Raw genomic sequence first — 20,314 nt, 5'->3', positions numbered from 1 at the left:
ACTCTTGACCGAGCGCCTATGTAAAGCGGACCTTTAAAGATCTGGGCCTACAATTCCTGTTTGAATCCCCATCTCACTGTTTGCTTTTCCCCAAATCAAGATGAAAAGATCTTTGTTTTTCTGAGTAGGATGATGATGATAGGTTGCAACAAAACAAATTGAAAGTTACGGTTATAACTTATCAGGCATTACCCGCAGTGGCACTGGGCCATGCCTCCTACCTTTCTTTTGTCTCTAATAATGTGCATTGATTTTTACTAATTAGGATGAGACTGAACATCTTCCCCCTAATGGTTGGCTACCTGTCCCAGGTTTACTCACTTAATCAATTGTGGCCTTGCCTGTATGATGAGTGGTCTTCCCAATCCATTTCTCACATTTTATTATTTTGCTTATTTTATAATTTTATAATAGTTTAAATACGCATTCGCATGCTCTTACTGTAATAGGCTCTCTAGAGACTCCATTTATATGTTTGATGACAGCATCCTTCTTGCAATCAATCTTACAGATTAGAAAGAATTCATCTGCTAGAGGGGTTGTTATATCTGATTTGGAATCTTCTGACACTGCTTTTACAGGATTGTACGTGCAATGCTGTAATGAAATTGTTATTACACTCCACGTTGGTGCTTGACTTTTAGAGTCTGTTTATCCATAGAAGGCCGTTTTTTAATCTTTTCTAATATTGTTTTAAATATTTTTAATAGATTTGTTGCATATCTTTTATCTGTTGTGTATTATATTTGTACTTTTATGCATTTATCAAATGCGAACACAGATGATTTAACTTGACTTGATGTGCCCTGGGTCCCTACCAATCTGGTTCGCAGGGCCTGTGTTCTTCCTAAAACTGTACGCCCAATTGGCACCTCTCTGGCCACATGTATGTCCCTTGTAAAAGGTTTCAGTAGTACCAAGGACACTAGGACCAGGGAAGGCATCTAAGGGCTGCAGCACATATTGTGCCAACCTTAGAAGACCTGTACCTTAACACACCATTGCAGGCTGTGTGTTATGGTGCATAGAAAAGTGAAGAGTCGACATAGCACACATACCTGTGAGCCATGCCTGCAACCCACTGCCTATAGGTAAGACACCCCCCTTGCTGGGTGCACTATACCACTGGTGAGGGCACAGTTGCATGCGCACTATACCGCCCCACAGTGTCTAAGTCATTTCTTGGACATTCTAAGTGCAGTAAAGCCATAAAGAGTATATGGTCTGGGAGTTTGTCATTAGGTACTCCACAGCAACCATAATGGCTTTACTGAATTCTGGGATGTTTGGTAGCAAATTCTCAGCATACTAAGCCCACACTGATGCCAGTGTGGGATGTATTATACCATGCACTCAGAGGGCATCTTAGAGATGCCCCCTGAAAAACGACCAGCCTCTGGTGGGTTCCCATGCTGGTAAAACCACCAGCCTGCCACCACAAAACATGTTTCTGGACCCCTGGGGTAGGAGCCTTTGCTCTCTGAGCCCAGAAACAAAGCTTTTGCAGCGTGAATCTTTCTGGATTCACTATGCTGTGCATATTCCGCAATCTGGTGGTTGGGTCCGGAATCGTAGTCTTTCTTCTCTTGTTTTTTTTTTTTTTTGTAGCCCAGGTGGGCGTCGACGTCCCACCATTTGGTGTCCTTTCGGTGACGTCGGCGTGCTTCCGGCGGAAGCTACCACCCGTGGGCGCCATCTTCAGATTCTTTTTTCCGCGTTGGGTCTGGATCGTCGCGTGAAGCTCCAGAAGTTTGGAGGAGGAAAGAAGGAAAATACAGCGAAAACTCACAGGTGAAGACCTGAGAACATCGACAGAAGAAGACCTTTAGCGAGGAGGCGACGAAGAAAGGAGAGAACTTCGAAATCTTCACCGCCCTTGAAGGAATGCGCACACATGGGATCCTCTGAGCGCAGGGATGTAAAAGACGCCGTTTAAATTCTGCAAGAACTGCCACCACAAGTTCGCACAGAAGGACCAGCACCCAGTCTGCAACCTCTGCCTGCCAATCGACCACGAGAGCGGAGACTGCAACGCCTGTTCCGTCTTCAAGCCGAAGACACTCCGAATTCGAGAGAGACAGCGGACGGCTCACCACACGATGCAGGGCAAAGGCCAAGCCCCGACGCTTTATGATCTTGGCCTCTCCACCGACGATGAGGACAACATCGCCGAAGGACCAGATGACTCCACGGTCGTTGAGACCGATAAGAATACGCCTGATAAGGTAGGAGAGTCTACGACCCCGAAAAATCCCACAGGGCCTCGAAAACCTGAGGCAGACTCTCGAAAGTCTGAGCACAGAGCCTCGAAAGGAGCACCGGCGCCGAGCAAATCGACGACCGAAGCTGCATCCGCCGAAAAAGAGCCCAGCGGATCCTCTGAGAAGGACTCCCGGAGGCAGAAGGCCAGCGAAAAGCAAAGGTCATCGAAGCAAGCCCCCGAAAAAGGGACTTCGACTTCGACGTCGAAAGAAAGAGAGCCGAAGAAAGCTTCGACGTCGACGACGACGCCGAAAAGGGCGGCCGAAACGCTCGACGACGAACAGGCCGCAGAAATGCAGAGGAAAAAGAGAAGGCTCGAGGCCGAAATGGAGAATATCCTTCAGAGAAAGAAGGAATTCGACGAAAAAATGAAAAGTTACAAGATTCCCCCGAAGCCGGCACCGACCGTCGCTGAGGTACAGGCGGTCGAAGAGTTCGACATCGAAGAACCGCCGAAAACTCCGGAACCTTCGGAGCACGAAGAGGAGGAGGACCTCTACTACACAGAGGGGGATTATGGCGAACAGCAGTCGAGCTACGGCTCAGGTTCCTCGACGGCCCATGACCAGGAATGGCAGGACATCGAGACCGAAAACCCAGAGGAGGCGGTAGAGACATACCCCTCGAGGCCTTCGCCACCGGATGACATTGGGGCATACAATGAGGTGGTAAGAAAGGCGGCAACAGCTTATGGAATTAAGCTGGAAGAGGAGAAGCCAGAAGCAGACTTCCTGCTCGAGACACTACTCCCCATACAGACAAGGAGCCAGTTCCTGCCCATGCTCAAGAGCATCACGGCCCAGGGAAAGGAGGCCTTCAGGGACCCGGCTACATGCAGATCTGTTACGCCGAGGACCGAGAAGAAGTACAAATTCTCCTCCGAAGACCCAGCTTACATCAAGGGTTCCGTCACAGCAGATTCTATCATCGCTGCAACGGCCAGGAAAAGGGCAAACGTCCCAACAACGTCCGACCCCCCCTGACAAGGAAAGCAGGAGGATGGACCTAACGGGCAGAAAAATTGAGAGGAAGGCTGCGACGCACTGGCGGATGGCGAATTCCAACGCCCTCCTGAATAGGCATCAATACCAGCACTGGGAGGAGATGGGACAGTTACTCAAGCACCTCCCGGAACAATACTGTGACAGAGGAGCACACCTGGTAGAGGGAGGAAAGAACATCGCCAACTCATGCCTGAAGACAGCCTTGGACGGGGCAGAAACATCCAGCAGACTGATGGCTATAGGCATCACTGAAAGAAGGCAAGCATGGCTCAGGATCTCAGGATTCAAGGCTGAAGTCCAGAACAACATCCTGAACACGCCCTTCAGCGGTGAAACTTTGTTCGGAGCCCCAGTTGATGATAAGCTCACCCAACTGAAGAAGGACAACGACACGGGAAGGTCCATGGGAGCCCTGCAGTTCAGAGGGATGAGAAGGGGCACTCCGTCGCGGAGGCCGAACAGCAGAGGTGGAAACCAGCGAGGAGATTCTCACCAGAGTTTCCACCAGGGACAACAGAGTGACAGCCAAGGCCACCAGGGGCAGCAGAGGCAAAACTGGAACTACCAAGGCAGGGGCCAGTCCTTTCGATCGAGAGGAAATGGACGGGGCCAGAGAAGAAGAGGCGGCGAACAGCCCCCCTCAAAGTGACTTCACACGAGAGAAGGTGCTCTACCACCCACACCCTCCGGGGGAGGAGCACGGGAAAACAAAGAGGAGAGGGCTACACGGACAAGACTCAAAGGAACATGTAACTCCGGTAGGAGGAAGATTGAGATTTTTTCTCCAGGAATGGAGAAAAATAACAACAGACAAGTGGATACTCAATATTATGCAGTTCGGGTACTGCATAGAGTTGGAAAAAAGGCCACCAAACAGAAGACCAAGGAAAAGACAGCACTCAGGAAGAGAGCTGCAACTACTGCAAGAGGAAGCCCAAGAACTCCTCCTCAAAGCGGCCATAGAACGGGTCCCCTTCAAAGAACGGAACATGGGAGTGTACTCAAACTACTTCCTAGTGCCAAAGGTGGACGAAAGCCTAAGACCCATCCTGGATCTACGGTTCCTGAACAAATACGTCAAAACTCAAAAATTCTAAATGACGTCCCTACAAGAGGTCATTCCTCAGATAAAAGCATGGGACTTCTTGTCTACCATAGACCTCAAGGATGCATACCTGCACATCCCCATGAACAAGCAGCACAAGCACATGCTAAGGTTCACTGTAAACAAGGATCACTACCAATTCACGACCCTAGCTTTCGGCCTAAAGTCCGCACCAAGGGTGTTCACCAAATGCCTTGCGGCAGTGGCCGCACACCTAAGGAGAAAGGGGATACACGTGTACCCCTACCTCGACGACTGGCTGGTGAAAGCAAACTGCTACAGGACATGCAAAGAACATGCAGAACAGGTGACAGGAACGCTGGCAAACCTGGGTTTCTCCATACACTGGGGCAAAAGCTCGATGGAACCAGAGCAGGTTAAGATCTTCCTGGGAGCCCAGATCGACACCATACAATGCAGAGTCTTACCGAGCGAGAAGAGAACGCTCAGCCTACTGAGGGAGAAACGTCACTACCAGAAGGGGCGATCTCTGACAGTGAGGACTGTGAGCAAGATCTTGGGGATGATGGCATCATGCATCCACCTGGTCCCCAATGTACGCCTACAGATGAGACCACTCCAAGAGTGGCTGCAACAACAATGGTCACAAGCCACAGGAAGTTGGGAGGATCTAGTGGTTGTAACGCACAGGGTGCAGGAAGAGATAAGGTGGTGGACCAAGGAGAGAATAACAGAAGGGAAGCCTCTAACACCACCGGACCCAACAGTGACCATCACCACAGACGCATCCCAGAAGGGGTGGGGTGCACACATGAACAGGCTCAGAGTGAGGGGTCTGTGAAGCCCTACAGATGCAGTCAGACACATCAACTACCTGGAACTGAAAACGGTGTTGCTAGCCCTCAAGGCCTTTCAGAAACATCTACACAACCGGAGGGTGTTAATACAAACAGACAACACCACAACAATGTTTTACATAAACAAACAGGGGGGAACTCAATCGTTCCCGCTGTCAAACTTGGCACAAGAGATCTGGAAATGGGCCATACCACTAAAAATAGACCTGCTAGCCATACACCTGCCAGGGAAGGACAATGTGGAAGCGGATTGGCTCAGCAGACAGACTTCAGCATCCCACGAGTGGGAACTCAACAGTCAAGAAACAAAGAGTCTATTCAGGAAGTGGGGCACCCCAACAATAGACCTATTTGCAACACACCGGAATGCAAAATGCCAATACTTTGCATCCAGGCAACCAGAGGCACGGTCACAGGGGAATGCCCTATGGATAAGCTGGTCAAAAACATTTGCCTACGCTTTTCCCCCGATACCACTGATCCCCAGGGTGCTCAACAAATGCATGACGAGCAACATGACGCTCATCCTGGTGGCACCACAGTGGGCCAGACAGACGTGGTATTCGCAGATAATGGAGATGGCGCAGGGGCCTCCCCACAAGTTCTCAAAAAGAAGAGACCTACTCTCCATGGAAAGCGGAGGAATCCTTCACCCAGAGCCAGAGAGCCTCAACCTCTCAGCCTGGCTCCTGAAGACTTAGAATTTGCACACCTGAAACTACCAGAGAGCACCCTGCGGGTGCTGCGAGAGGCAAGAAGACCAAGCACACGCAAGTGCTATGGGGCAAAGTGGAAAAGATTCACTCAATGGTGTTGCAAAAAACAACTCCAAAGGAGAATGACCAAGGAGTCCACGGTGCTAAGGTACCTCACACACCTAATCAAGGCAAAGCTAAGCTCATCCTCTCTGAGAGTGCACCTAGCAGCAATTGTGGCATACACAAGAGGAGAAACAGGGAGAAGCTTCTTCACATCTCAGGTCGTGAAAAGATTCCTGGAAGGAGCTAAAAGAATAGCGCCGCCAAAGAGAATGCCGCCACCGGCCTGGAACTTAAACGTGGTACTGACGGAGCTCATGAAAGCACCCTTCGAACCCATCCACAAAGCATCACTGCAAATGTTAACAATGAAGACGGCCTTCCTGGTGGCGATCACCTCACTACGAAGGGTGAGCGAACTGCAGGCACTCCCACTGCAGGAACCCTACATACAGATACACAGTGATAGGGTCGTGATGAGAACGGACCCACACTTCATGCCAAAGGTGGTGTCAAGGTTCCACATGAATCAGAGTATTCAGATCCCCAGCTTCTTCCAAAACCCCACTACAAGTGCTGAAAGGTCGCTCCACACCCTAGACGCAAGAAGGGCTGTGATGCACTACATGGAAAGAACGAAGGACCACAGGAAAACGAAATAATTCTTTGTGTCCTTCGCCAACAGTTACATGGGCAAACCAGTTACGAAAAACACCATAGCCCGATGGATCGCACAAACAATTCAGTTCTGCCACAAGCAAGCTGGCCAGGAGCTAACGGGAGGGGCACGAGCTCACTCCACCAGGAAGAAAGGAGCAACAATTGCCTTCCTAGCCAATACACCGATTCAGGATATATGCCTGGCGGCAACATGGGCTTCAGTACACACTTTCACGAAGCACTACTGTGTGGATGTACAGATGAACAAGGAAGCACAAGTAGGACAAAAAGTGCTTCAACATATTTTTAGCAACCAACGCTCATCTTCCACCCAACCGCCACAAAAGTAACGAAAACCGCTACAAAATCTATGCACAGCATAGTGAATCCAGAAAGATTCACGCTGCAAAACGAATAGTTTCCTACCTGTCGGTGTAGTTTTGCAGCTTGAAGATCTTTCTGGATTCACTAGCGAACCCACCCGCCTCCGCCAGAAAGATGAGGCTGGAAAAGAGGGTGGAAAAACATGGAAAAGAAAGCAAGTTGGAACAATTACAAAATACGTGGAAACACTAACGTTGAAAGAACGATTAACATACATAGCCATGGATTCACTACAAAGACAAACAAGGAAAAGAGACAGAAAAAAAGAATCCGAAGATGGCGCCCACGGGTGGTAGCTTCCGCCGGAAGCACGCCGACGTCACCGAAAGGACACCAAATGGTGGGACGTCGACGCCCACCTGGGCTACAAAAAAAAAAAAAGCAAGAGAAGACTACGATTCCGGACCCAACCACCAGATTGCGGAATATGCATAGCATAGTGAATCCAGAAAGATCTTCAAGCTGCAAAACTACACCGACAGGTAAGAAACTATTCGTTTTCCTGGGCAGAGGTGGTCACACCTCCCCCAGGTCACGAAGAGCCATCTGTGGCAGGGAAGCTTCAAAGGCCTTGCCGCCTTTGTAACACGACCCACAGCCTCTCCTCCTATTAGGAGCTGGGCCCCTGTTTGTCTCCCCTACTTTTCGGTGGGAAGACAGGCGGGAAAAATTAGAACAGCCCAGAAAGTGTGCCCACCTCTGCCAACCCCACCCCTCAGGTGGGGGAGGTGAGGTAAAGCCCACTCTTCAGTGCTGCTATCTTGCAGATGGTAGGCACTCTCCAATCAGGATTAGGGAGTGTGCCCACTCCCCCACGTGGGGTGAGCACCCCAAGGATCTTCTGGCTCAGTGGACTAATGCCTCCATGGCAGGGGCCTGTGTTCAACCTCATGGTCACAGGTTCAAATCCCGGCAGGTCCACTCACCCTTTCATCCATCTGAGGTCGATAAAATGAGTGCCGTTGGGTAACAAGAAACATCTGTTATTCAGCGCCAAGATACCTCCGGGTGAACGTGCGCTTTACAAATACACAGGTTACGTTATGTCATCCTAAGGTCAGTAGCCCGTTGGCTACTGTCCTCGAGACCGCTGAAACACCCCCTAAATACAGTATTTAGTGGGCAGCCCTAAACTTAGAAGATAGATTCCCGCAACCTACGAAGAAGTACAAAAAAAGACGCCCAGCAGGGGAGACTGCAGAGAAGAACTACCGTCCCGTTTGCAGGTTCCAGAGTTACTGCACCAGAAGTCACCTTTTTCCTGCAGCCAACAACATTCAGAACCCCTGGGAGGACTGACTGCCATCAACAAAGACCGGATCTCCTGTGAACAGCAGCTCTGTTCAGAAGAATCACCAAAGAAAGACACCGAGCCTTCTGAGGACAAAGAAATCCGACCCCAGGAACCACCACTGCATACGACGCCTAGGGCCCGAGTCAGAGTTGCTCACTGGTCCCAGCGAGGTCCCCCAGCGCTCCAGAGTCCGAGTCCACCATGAAGTGACCCCTCCATGACTACCCGACATTGCCTACAGCCTCTGCACGGAGACCCCCACACCAACCGCAAGTGTCTCGGTAAGTTGAAATCCGACCTCAAAAGACACCCTGCATCCAGCTGCCATGGAGAAGAGAATCAGAGGTGCCCCTACGTCCCCAAACCCTTCAACTTACCTGCCCGACTGTTGGTTCCTCCCGGAAGACTTCCTGGACCGAGCCTGCAGCCAGAATCCAAAACCGGCAACTTCCATTGAAACCAGGGCACCCGATGCCAAAACAGCACCCTGCACCTGTCAGCACCTGTGGGTTCACTTTGTCTGGTAAATCGTATCCCCCTTTGCCCTGTGCAATGGCCAGGAGCTTTGATCCCACAACCTTGTGGCCTGCCCGTGAGCAGCCACCAACCGGAGCCACCCTATCCCCCATTGGATAGCACTGGGCCTCAGCACCCTGCACCTGGCCACCCTAGTGCCGCTGAGGGTGCTTTGACCCTGGGGGGCAACCCTGGTTCTAACCCCAGAAAGCCAACTCCCAAACCCAAGTACTTACTGTTAAATCGATAACATTGTTTTCTCCCATAGGACTGCATTGACTGCTTTCTTGTGAAAATTGTTTGAAGTGTGGAGTTGGTTTGTATGAAACCATAAGAAACTGCATATGTAGAAAAACTGATTTACTTACCTTTTATCTAGAAAATGCCCCAGTGTGATATCTAGGCATATTACACTGAGTAGAAAAAGTAACTTAAAAAGTAATCTGAAAGTATACAAACTGTTTATAAACAAATGACTTACCTGTACCCAATCCAATTGCATTCAACTGCATTCAAACTGTATTTAAAATTCTTATTACAGTTAACTTTACCAGGCCTGGCTTGGTTCTAGAAAATAAAATACAACTAAATAGTATTTTTATACAAAGAAATTGGTCTGAGTTACATCTTTGAGTGTGTGACATCATTTCTTGCCTGAGTGTGTACAATAAATGCTTAACACCACCCACTGATAAAACCTTCCTGCTCGCCCACACTACCACAAATAGAGAGCAAGGTATTATCTATGTTTACCTTGCCTACTTTGGGGTTCCACTGGACTCTGTGCACACTAAGCCTTTCTTTGGTATAGTATAGACAGAGCCAGCTTCCTACAAGATGAATGTACCAGGGTGTACTGGAGACAACAGTTAGTTTATTCGCTGCTCATTTTCAGAACTGATATGCGGCCAGGACAGTGTTTAATTTGTAAAAAATAAGTGCCAGGGCTCTCGTCAGGAGGCCACTGCAACTTGCATCACACATTGCCCCTGCCATGCTGTCAATGACCGTCAGAACACAACTGCTAACCATCACATTCCTACAAGTGTGACAATTCGGACTATTCCAGGCCCCCAAAGCTGTAGTAATGGCTTGGGTAGCATTTATTAGTAATTTTTAATGTATATTTAATCAATAATTGACTGTTGTTTTGGCCATCTCTAAATTAACCACCTTGTGGCAGACTGTCACGAGTACCGGTGTTGACAATTAAGTGCCAGTGCTAAGCACCGGAAACCACCGGCTCAAATTAAGCCCTGAGCCAGGAGCAACACTTTCTTTATGTGATTTTGAAACTGAAGTACTGTGAGTGGCTATCACCTTTTATTGAATGCTGCTTCCTGTGAGTCACTCGGAGCACCTTCCCGCCTGAGTCCCATTTTTCCTGACCAACATGCCAAAGAAGGTGGCTTCTCTGCCACTATGCCCAGATAATTCCTGATCTGGCCATAGAAAGCTAAAAGTGCTCAGTTTTCCTAAAAACATTACAGGAATGACATGCAGAAGGAGCTTGTATTATTGCTAAATTGAAATCAGATATCCGCTTCATTTTTTAATGTGCAGAGAAAGAGCTTCAAGATGAACTGAAAGATGAGCAACATTTCAGTGAAGACAACAATGATCAGACTGTTGACGAAGGTGATTTGGAAGGCTTGTATCTGAAACAGTTGAAGAATCGAACTGAAACGAGTGACAGGACAGATTACACAAATTTCCGATTTCTCCTCTGGAAGGCAATGGCAGAATTCCCAGAAAGGATTGAGCCTCGATCAAGGGAACTGTCCCCTCTTCTGCTAAGGTTTATTAGGTAAGTTGCAGTTCCAACTTAAGAAGACAATTCAGCATTGAAAAGGATTTTCACAGTTAACTGTTTTACGGTACCTCTCAATCTTCTATTGGCATGTATTGCTGAGGCAAGATACCCAATTCATAAAGGGGTATTGGAAGCTTTCAGGGATTACCTCGCTTGCAGTGATTAATCAAGAATAGAGCTATCAAGTTTCAGTCGTTCCTTCTCAATGTATTTCTTCTTCCCAAAATAAAGGAATCTCTACTAAGGTCATTACATAGTTGGCTTTGTCCCATTCCTCATGTAACCTTGTTTCACCCGGACTTTTGGTCACTTGCTTCTCTTCAGCTTAAGTTCCTAGCATGTTACACTGGGCTTCCCCTACAGCACCTATCTACGCTGCAATAAGCCTTAAACCTATCACTGGGCATTACAACTTCTGTCCGGAGGAAATTCATCAGGGCATCAAACCCCTGTAGTTATGGAATGGTGTTGTCACTCTCTTAGCTGTTTAATTCCGGTACACTGCAAGTTTTTCCATTGTGCCTTCACCATACTCTTCTTTTACAATGATGTTTCTAATTCTTAGTAGAAGTAGGCCTTTTAACCCTCTCTTAATATTGGACCTAAAGTACCAGGTAGGCTTCCCCACCTGCTACTGTCAAACTATTAACAAAGCAGCTATGTTAAAAGAATAGCACATTCTGTATGCCCCCCTTTGTTTCCTCTCTGCCACGGTTTTCATGAAGGAGGAGCCGCCATGAAAACCGTGGTGGAAAGGAAACTCATTATATGCTTGGTGGGATCCATACGGTCCCGGAAAGCATATCGCAGCCTCTAGACCGCCGCTCCACCGCCAGGGATCTCTGATCCCTGGTGGGTTTGTCAGTGCAATGGCGGTCTGACCGCCCTAATTGATAGGGAGGTCGGAAGACCGCCACTCCCCTGCGAGTCTGGTGGTTCGTGGACCAGGAGAGTCTTAGTGAGGTCCTAAAATGTCAGAGGTTTTCTACAGAGTTGATAATCGAAGATGTCCTAATAGACTGAGTATCTGTTACTATTGAAGAGTAATTTATCCAGGCAAACTACCCTATGATCTTGCTGGCAATATTTGCTGTCATTACAGCACTTTTGCTGTACAGCTACTTTGTCCCATTCTAAGCTCACATTTGGGTTGCATTAGACACATGATTTATTGGTTGTTTGCATTAGAAACTCCTGCCACTGCATTTTGAATGGAGATATTTATGTTATATTTGGCATTTATTTAACTCTCATTCTGCAGAGGCATCTGTCACTAACAAAAAGCAAGCACAACGGAGCTAGAGACCAAAGATTAATAAAAGGCACAGGAGATAGATGTGGTGAACAATTGTTTTTCACACGATTAAGAAAATCAGCCAACTGCACACAGAGCAAAGAGAAACCGGATGGCTATTAGACAAAGTCGAGACCTGGATAGAAAATGTACAACCTCCCAATTGGTGCTTTTTGAAGTTCTGAGTTCTAAGAAACCATGAAGTATTTTGCTGCATGAAGTAAATAACTTAATAAAGAGGCACATTTGTATTCAAAAGGCTGCCTAGCACGATAGAAGGGAAGCACACTGTGCCATCAGAGCACTTTAAACTGAGCTATAAATTCCACCATAAACCATTGCAGAGAAATCTGAAGAGGTGCGCACAGTAAACCTTGCATGCTTCGTAAAAGACTGGTCCACAATATTTGTAATGCGTGAATCTTCTCTCAGAGATATTCAGTTATGTATATGAAGTTGCTATAAAACAACCTGACACCAGTGATTCTAGTAACAGATTAGCAATGTCATTGTGAAACAATCTGAGAAATAATGGAGTAAATCTTAGTGGAGGAAAGCAAACAGAGGCAAATGCTAGGTTTTATGCTAAAAGGTAAGATAAATACCAAGATTAATAGCAAAACCTAGTAGCTTCATTCCTGAACTGAAAAAAACAAGTGCACACAATAGAATGTCAGAAGCCGAGGCCCCAGATACTCTATTATCTCTTGTAGAACACTGTGCGTTTCCTTATTATTTAATAGGAGTTGTGAGGTCATTTCAATACTTAAAGTTCATTCTATAGTGCTGCCCTCAGAATACAATGACCATGAAGATTGTGGATGGTCTAGAAGTCATAAATATTCTTATATAAATAGGTGCCATAGTCTCTGAGAGGATGGCCAGTATTCAAGGGATACATTTTGATCAGGATAAGGTGGTATACGACCCCTTGATTTGTAAACATTATAGAACAAGCTGTAGCAAACTGCGTACGACAGCCAAACATTTTGCATGTCTGTATATAATTTCTGAGTGCATCAAGATGGATTGTTGCATATGTTTATCAATTTTCTTTTTACTCTCTAGCAATGAATATTATCCTGCAGATTTGTTGGTAGCTCCAACCCAGGATTTGAGAAAGAAGCCTAAAGATCTTAAGACCTCTTTAACAACACTAGATGAAAATAGTGGTAAAGAGGCAGAAAAAGTTGAGAATGAGGAGAACGATACAGAGATTGATACAAAATATGGAGTGCTGCAGAAAAAGAAAAATAGAAGAGCTGCTGGAAAGTATGTGCATTTTGACTAATCAAAGTTGTCAGTGGAATGACTTAAAATATCAGGCCAAGTTAAATTTGTTCTTGCTACATAAGTTTACATCATAGAACAAAGCAGCATTAGTTGTTGTCCATCTCAGAAGTCCCCCAGACAAAAGTTATTCTATGGCTGAAAAGGTGCAGAATTGCATATGACGTGGTAAAAGTCTCATTAGGCAGCAAATGTTACACACAAATAATACATTGGTACCCCTTCAGGTAGAGGTTTCTTGTTCTATAACATTTTATTGGTTTTATTTATCTGAAAGAAACAGGTTAGTATTAGATTCCTTACCTTAGAATATCCCCAGGCGTCAGTCTGGATCCGGAAACTTTTGCGTAGCAGTACCCCTGCGCGTCGGAAGGCGTCGTCTGCAGGCGTCCCCTGCGGCTCCGTGTCGTCGGCGTCGTGCGCCGTGATGACGTCGCTGGAGTATATAGACGCCGCCTCCGCGCGCTGACGTCAGTTCTTCTTTTTTCCGCGCCAGTTAGCGCAGATCCGAAGAGCAGTACTCCGGTCTTTTGACCAAGTTTTTGTTACATCTAACTCTTCTTCAGGTGCCGGTAGGATGCCCGGTTTTAAAAGTTGCGACGGGTGCGACCGCCTGATGTCGGTCACCGACCACCATCGACTCTGCCTCCGGTGTCTGGGCCCGGACCACGACGTGGAGTCCTGCGTCGACTGCTGGGCCTTGACGAGTAAGACTAGGCGGGAGCGGTCCCGCAAGCTGCTCGAGCTCCGGGTGTCGGCCCCGCGTCGAGAGCGGTCCCGGTCCGGTCGGAGGTCGAGGGAGCGGTCGAGAGAACGATCGCGGAGCCGCCATGAGCGCTCCGGGAGTCGCCACCATTCCTCCGGTTCCTCAGGTAAGCGACACAAAAAGTCGGGGCGTCGTCATCGTACCCCCGACTCCCCCCGACGCCCGCGTGATGCGGCCGGGGGTTCGGGTGGCCCCGGCCCCGCGTGGGTCGCCGACGCCGTCTGCCCCATACCCGTCGGTCCCTGGGGAAGGTGCGTCGCGCGAGGAGATTGAGGAGTTCCTCATGGCTATGAGGGCGATGTCTCCTCCGGCGGGACCTACGGCGCCTGCGGGCCCTTCGGTCCCGTCTGGGGGCCCGAGCGGTTCGGGTGCACCTGCCCCGATGCCGCCGGGTGCTCCGGCCCCGACGCCGCCGGTGGCTTCGGCCCCGACGCCGCCGGTGGCTCCGGCCCCGGCGCCGCTGGGCCCTTCAGGGTCGTCGCCGGCTGGTCAACCGGCCTCTCCGGCGCCGATTCCATCGGGGCAACCCGTGGTGCCGCCTCCGCGCGGCGCCGTGACTCCGCCGTCGGTTCCGGCCGGCGTCGGGGCTCCGGCGCCGCGCGGCGCCACCCCCATTCACTCTCTGACTCCTGACGCGGAGTCGGACCGGCTTCGTCCGACGCCGAGTCCGGCGCCGTTGGGGCCCCTTGGCTCCGAGGAGCCGGTCTATATCGTTGACTCGAACTATGGCGATGAGGACGATTATGGAGAGGGTTGGGAGGGGTCTGAGGACCCTTTGTCACGAGCATGCCAGTACGACGTGGACTGGGTAGGTGACTTAGGTGATGCCAGTGGTCTGGACGAGTCGCCTAACCCTGGGTTTGTCTCGCCTCCCACTGTGGCGTCGGAGGCTGGGGCTGCCTATTCGGTGGTACTGATGAGGGCTGCCAAGGCCTTGAGCCTTGAGCTCCCCGTCGCTAAGGTGAAGCCTAACATCCTCACCGAGGTATTCAAACCGCAGTCATGCCCACAGGAGCCTCTGCTGCCGTTTAATGACGCCCTGACGGATGTCCTTTTGGGCACCTGGTCCAGGCCCGCTTCCGGTTCACCTGTTGACCGAAACGTTGCCAGGCGTCACCGTACGTGTTCGGACGACCCTGCCTTCCTCTCCACCCATCCCTCCCCGGAGAGTCTGGTGATCCAAGCCTCCACTTCCCAGTCCGCATTCCCGACGGCCCCGCCCGATCGGGAATCTAAGCGATATGACCAATTTGGCAAGAAGGTCTTCTCGTCTTTGAGTGCAGGACTGCGGTCTTGCAATACCGCATGCCTCTTAGGCCGCTACACCCACTCTCTGTGGGATACGGTCGCGGAGTGTCTGCCGCAATGCCCGCAGGAGGTGCGGGACAAGCTCAACCAGGCCTTGATTGAAGGCCGGGACGCGGCGAGGTATTCCATACGGTGTGGTCTTGACACGACCGACTCGCTGGGACGGGCTATGTCCACGACGGTGGCGATTCGTCGCCATGCTTGGCTGAGATCCGCCAACTTCTCGCCGGATGTCCAGAATGCCCTCATGGATATGCCTTTCGATGGCAGTCGCCTGTTCGGCGACAAAGCGGACAACGCGCTTGAGCGCTTCAAGGACTCCAGGGTCACGGCCAAGTCCTTGGGTCTTTCGACCCAGCGCCAGCAGATGGGTTCGTTTCGCTCCTTTCGTGGCCACGGAAGGGGCGGTCCCACACGTGCTGCCAGCCACGCACCGCAGAACGCTCCTCAGCGCGGTGGCGGCCGTGGATTCCGCCGGGGTGGCGGTAGGGGACAGCGGCGAGGTCAGTCCACACCTCCCCCCGCAGCAGCCTCCAAATCTTCCTAGTCCGAGCTTTCGGGCCCATGTGACGCCAGTGGGTGGCAGGGTTCGCCATCACCACTCCCGCTGGCGCACGATCACGTCGGACAGGTGGGTGCTGCAGCTCGTCCGAAGGGGCTACTCCCTCCCCTTCGAGACCACTCCTCCAGCCATGCCACCGCAGAACCACCGTGTGTCGGGGGACCACTTGACACTTCTGCAGGAGGAAGTTACGGCCCTCTTGGCCAAGGGGGCCATCGAGCGCGTTCCTGGGCCAGAAGTAGGGTGTGGTTGCTACTCCCACTACTTTCTGGTACCCAAGAAGGACAAAGGGGGCCTACGTCCTATCTTGGACCTACGGAACGTCAACGGCTTCCTCCGGAAGGAGAAGTTCAAGATGTTGACTTTGGCTCATGTCTTGGCTGCTCTAGACCCACAAGACTGGATGGTAGCGTTGGACTTGCAGGATGCGTATTTTCACATCCCCGTCCTGCCGGCCCACCGGCGTTACCTGCGGTTCACGGTAGGCCACGAGCACTTTCAGTTTATCGTGCTCCCATTCGGCCTTACCAGCGCCCCACGGGTGTTCACGAAAGTGATGGCGGTGGTCGCAGCTCATCTGCGCCAGTTAGGGGTTTCAGTCTTCCCCCTACCTCGACGACTGGTTGTTGAAGGCGGGCTCGCCCCAAACAGTCGTCCACCACCTTCAGATGACGGCAGACCTCCTGCACGAGCTGGGGTTTTCCATCAATGTGCCGAAATCACACCTGTGTCCCTCTCAAAAGCTCCTTTTCATCAGAGCGGTTCTCGACTCGGCGCAGTTTCGGGTTTATCCTCCGGAACGGCGGGTCCGGGATATTCAGGCTCTGATTCCCATCTTTCAGCCGTTGTCCCGGGTTTCGGTCAGGTTGACGCTGCGGCTTCTGGGGCTGATTGCCTCCTGCATCCTTCTGGTGCATCACGCCAGATGGCGGATGCGGGCTCTGCAGTGGGACCTGAAGTTTCAGTGGGCCCAGCATCAGGGCAACCTGTCCGACCATGTCCTGATCTCAGAGGGCACTGCGAGACAGTTGCAGTGGTGGCTTACGGACCGCGATTGGGTCAGGGGCAGATCCCTCTCCCTTCCCCAACCGGAGCACGTAGTTGTGACGGACGCGTCCCTCCAGGGCTGGGGAGGCCACTTGGGAGAGGCGGAGATCAGAGGCATCTGGTCTCCGGCGGAGTCCCGGCTCCATATCAACATGTTGGAGCTGCGGGCGATTCGCCTAGCACTGAAGGCATTCCTCCCCTTTGTCAACGGGAGTGTAGTGCAGGTGTTCACGGACAACACCACCGCCATGTGGTACTGCAACAAACAGGGCGGTGTGGGGTCGTGGACCCTTTGCCAGGAGGCTCTGCGCCTCTGGCAATGGCTGGAACGTCAGGGCGTGACTCTGACGGTTCAACACCTGGCAGGTTCTCTGAACGCCAGGGCGGACGAACTCAGCCGTCGGTGCTCGGTGGATCACGAATGGCGTCTGAACTCGGACGTGGCGAACGGCCTCTTTCAGCAATGGGGAGAGCCTTGGTTAGATCTATTCGCCACAGAAGAGAACGCGCAATGTCATCAGTTCTGCGCGTTGGAGTTTCCAAGACGGCACTCGCTCGGCGACGCCTTTCGGCGCGAGTGGAGTTGCGGTCTGTTGTACGCCTTTCCGCCTATACCACTTCTGCCCAGAGTGCTGAAGAAGATCAGGCGCGACCGGGCCCAAGTTATCCTTGTGGCTCCGGACTGGGCTCGAAGATACTGGTATCCCGAGCTACTCAGCATGTCAGTCGGTCCCTCGATCCGCCTGCCCCTTCAGGAGGACCTTCTGTCGCAGCAGCAGGGGACGGTCCTCCACCCGAACCTGTCCAGCCTCCACCTCCATGCGTGGAGATTGAGCGGCGACAGTTGAGGCCATTCGACTTGCCTCCTGAAGTCTGTGATGTGATTCTGGCAGCCAGGCGTCCCTCCACAAAGTCGGTATACGCCTGCCGGTGGAACAGATTTGTGGCATGGTGCACAGCAAAGGCTGTGGATCCCCTTTCTGCCCCTCTTTCCGAGGTTCTCCTCTTCCTTCTTTCTCTTGCCCAGCAGGGCTCTGCTCTGGGCACTATCAAGGGCTACCTTTCTGCCCTTTCCGCCTTCTTAAGGCTTCCTGATCAGCCATCCTTATTCAAGTCCCCTATTGTACTGAGATTCTTGAAAGGCATCACGCACATGTATCCACCTGTTCCGTTCGTGATGCCTCAGTGGGACTTGAACCTGGTTCTGACATTCTTGATGTGTGCTCCCTTTGAGCCGCTTCATTCCTGTCCTCTCCGTCTTCTCACTCTTAAGACGGCCTTCCTGGTTGCCATCACCTCTGCCAGGAGAGTGAGTGAGCTCCAGGCTCTTTCTGTTAAACCTCCTTTCTTGTCCGTTCATCCTGACAAGGTGGTTCTTAGAACTAGACCTTCTTTCCTGCCCAAAGTAGTTTCTGCTTTTCACATCGGGCAGTCCATCACCTTACCCTCCTTCTTCCCGCCTCCGCATCCTTCAAAAGATGAAGAGCGGCTCCATCGTCTGGACCCAAAACGTGCGCTTTCATTTTATATGGATCGCACACGCCAGTTCCGGGTGGATGACCAACTGTTTGTTGGCTACGTGGGTGAGAAGAAGGGAAGGGCGGTACAGAAACGAACCATCTCTCGGTGGGTCGTCCTGTGCATCAAAGCATGCTACTCTTTGGCTCGGAAGGAGCCTCCTGTTGGGCTGAGGGCCCATTCCACTCGGGCCACGGCGGCTACTACTGCCCTGGGCCGGGGAGTCCCTTTGCAGGACATTTGCCAGGCGGCTACGTGGGCCTCGCTGCACACCTTTGCGAGGCATTACTGCCTGGACAGTCAAGTCCGGAGGGACGGCTTCTTTGGCCGTTCGGTCCTCCAGGATTTTCTGGTGTAGGATTGTATTGGTTCGCAGACCCACCACCGGGGTTGGTATTGCTGGGGTATCTATTCTAAGGTAAGGAATCTAATACTAACCTGTTTCTTTCAGATGAACAAGTTACTTACCTTCGGTAACGATATATCTGTAAGAAACAGTAGTTAGTATTAGATTCCTTACCGCCCCACCCATCCTCCCCGTTCTGCGAACTGATACCTAGGGTTAAGGACATCCCTTTCAGGGCCCTAGTTTCATATGGCACCAGTGTTAGTTCTCACATGGCTCTGTGTGTTCTGGCGCGGAAAAGCTGTGTGCAAAGAACTGACGTCAGCGCGCGGAGGCGGCGTCTATATACTCCAGCGACGTCATCACGGCGCCGCGGAGCCGCAGGGGACGCCTGCAGACGACGCCTACCGACGCGCAGGGGTACTGCTACGCAAAAGTTTCCGGATCCAGACTGACGCCTGGGGATATTCTAAGGTAAGGAATCTAATACTAACTACTGTTTCTTACAGATATATCGTTACCGAAGGTAAGTAACTTGTTCTTTGCAGCAAATAGTAAAGGTGAAATTAGTCCATCAACTGAAATGGCTTGAGAGAGTAAAATAGAGTAAGCCATTACCAAATGAGTCTCCCTGGACGCCCATTCTGCATATGACAAAACAACCATGGTGAATATTGTTCTCAACCGCCCCATCCGGCCCCCCAGTTCATAGGTCGGTGTGTACATCCGGATTTCCTCTTCCAGGTTCCAGCCCAGCATGCGCCTCCAGGAACTGATCACCCTCTGCCAGAATGGCTTCGTCCTCACACATTCCCAGACTCTCTGGAGAAGGCCCCTCCTCTCTGCATTGCATCGTAAACAGTGTGGCGAGGTAATTGCCTCCATTCTCCAGAGCTTCATGTATAGTACACCCTATGGGAGGCTATGGCTGATTCGCGGAGGGCGTGTCTCTTTCCAGTCGCCCTCAGAGAGTTGTCTCTAGAGTTCTATTTTTAGTACACTCTTTGTTAGTTATTTATCTAATTAACTGTCACAGCAAATGTGAGAAAGTGCCTCTTTTGTATGGTTAGCCCCCCACTTTTTGCCTGGTTTTGATGTGGTTTCAAATGTAGTGCACAGAGTCCCTGCCATCCAGGTCCCTTGTGCCAGTGTTCCTTCCCTAAAATAAACCCCCAATTGGTACTTCTGCCCCATATAAGTCCCTAGTGAATGGTACCCTGGGCACCTAGGGTCTGTGAGCTGGGGCAGTGGCATTGTCCCCTCACTGGGACAATGCCACTGCCCTTGCAGCCTAAATGTCCCTGTGCTGGATAAAATCAACAAAGTCGACATGGCACTCTGCCCAGGTGCCATGCCAGCTGGTACTGACTGGCGGCATAGGTAAGTCACCCCTCTAGCAGGCCTCACAGCCCTAAGGCAGGGTGCACTGTACTACAGGTGAGGGCATATCTGCATGAGCAGATATGTCCGTAAAATATTGGGCACCATTTCCCAATATTGTAAGTGCCAGTGAAGCCATAAAGAGTACATGGGCTGGGAACTCAACGACTCGAATTCCACAGCACCATG

The 20,314-nt window shown here is 50.9% G+C and overlaps 1 protein-coding gene across 2 annotated transcripts in view; it reads left to right on the top strand.

The window, feature by feature from the left end:
- Positions 1–20,314, top strand: part of UTP20 (UTP20 small subunit processome component) — a 1,109,880-nt gene that overhangs the window by 342,515 nt on the left and 747,051 nt on the right. For both annotated transcript variants that reach the window (XM_078675325.1, XM_078675316.1), the window contains exons 21-22: positions 10,365–10,608; positions 12,977–13,180. In XM_078675325.1, coding sequence (XP_078531451.1) covers positions 10,365–10,608; positions 12,977–13,180 — 448 coding nt within the window. The remainder of the gene's footprint in view (positions 1–10,364; positions 10,609–12,976; positions 13,181–20,314) is intronic.

This window comes from Lissotriton helveticus, chromosome 1_1 (assembly GCF_964261635.1).
Source record: "Lissotriton helveticus chromosome 1_1, aLisHel1.1, whole genome shotgun sequence".
Lineage (NCBI taxonomy): Eukaryota > Metazoa > Chordata > Amphibia > Caudata > Salamandridae > Lissotriton > Lissotriton helveticus.
Note: the sequence above shows the minus strand (reverse complement) of the source record. Positions and strands in the feature narration are given on the sequence as shown.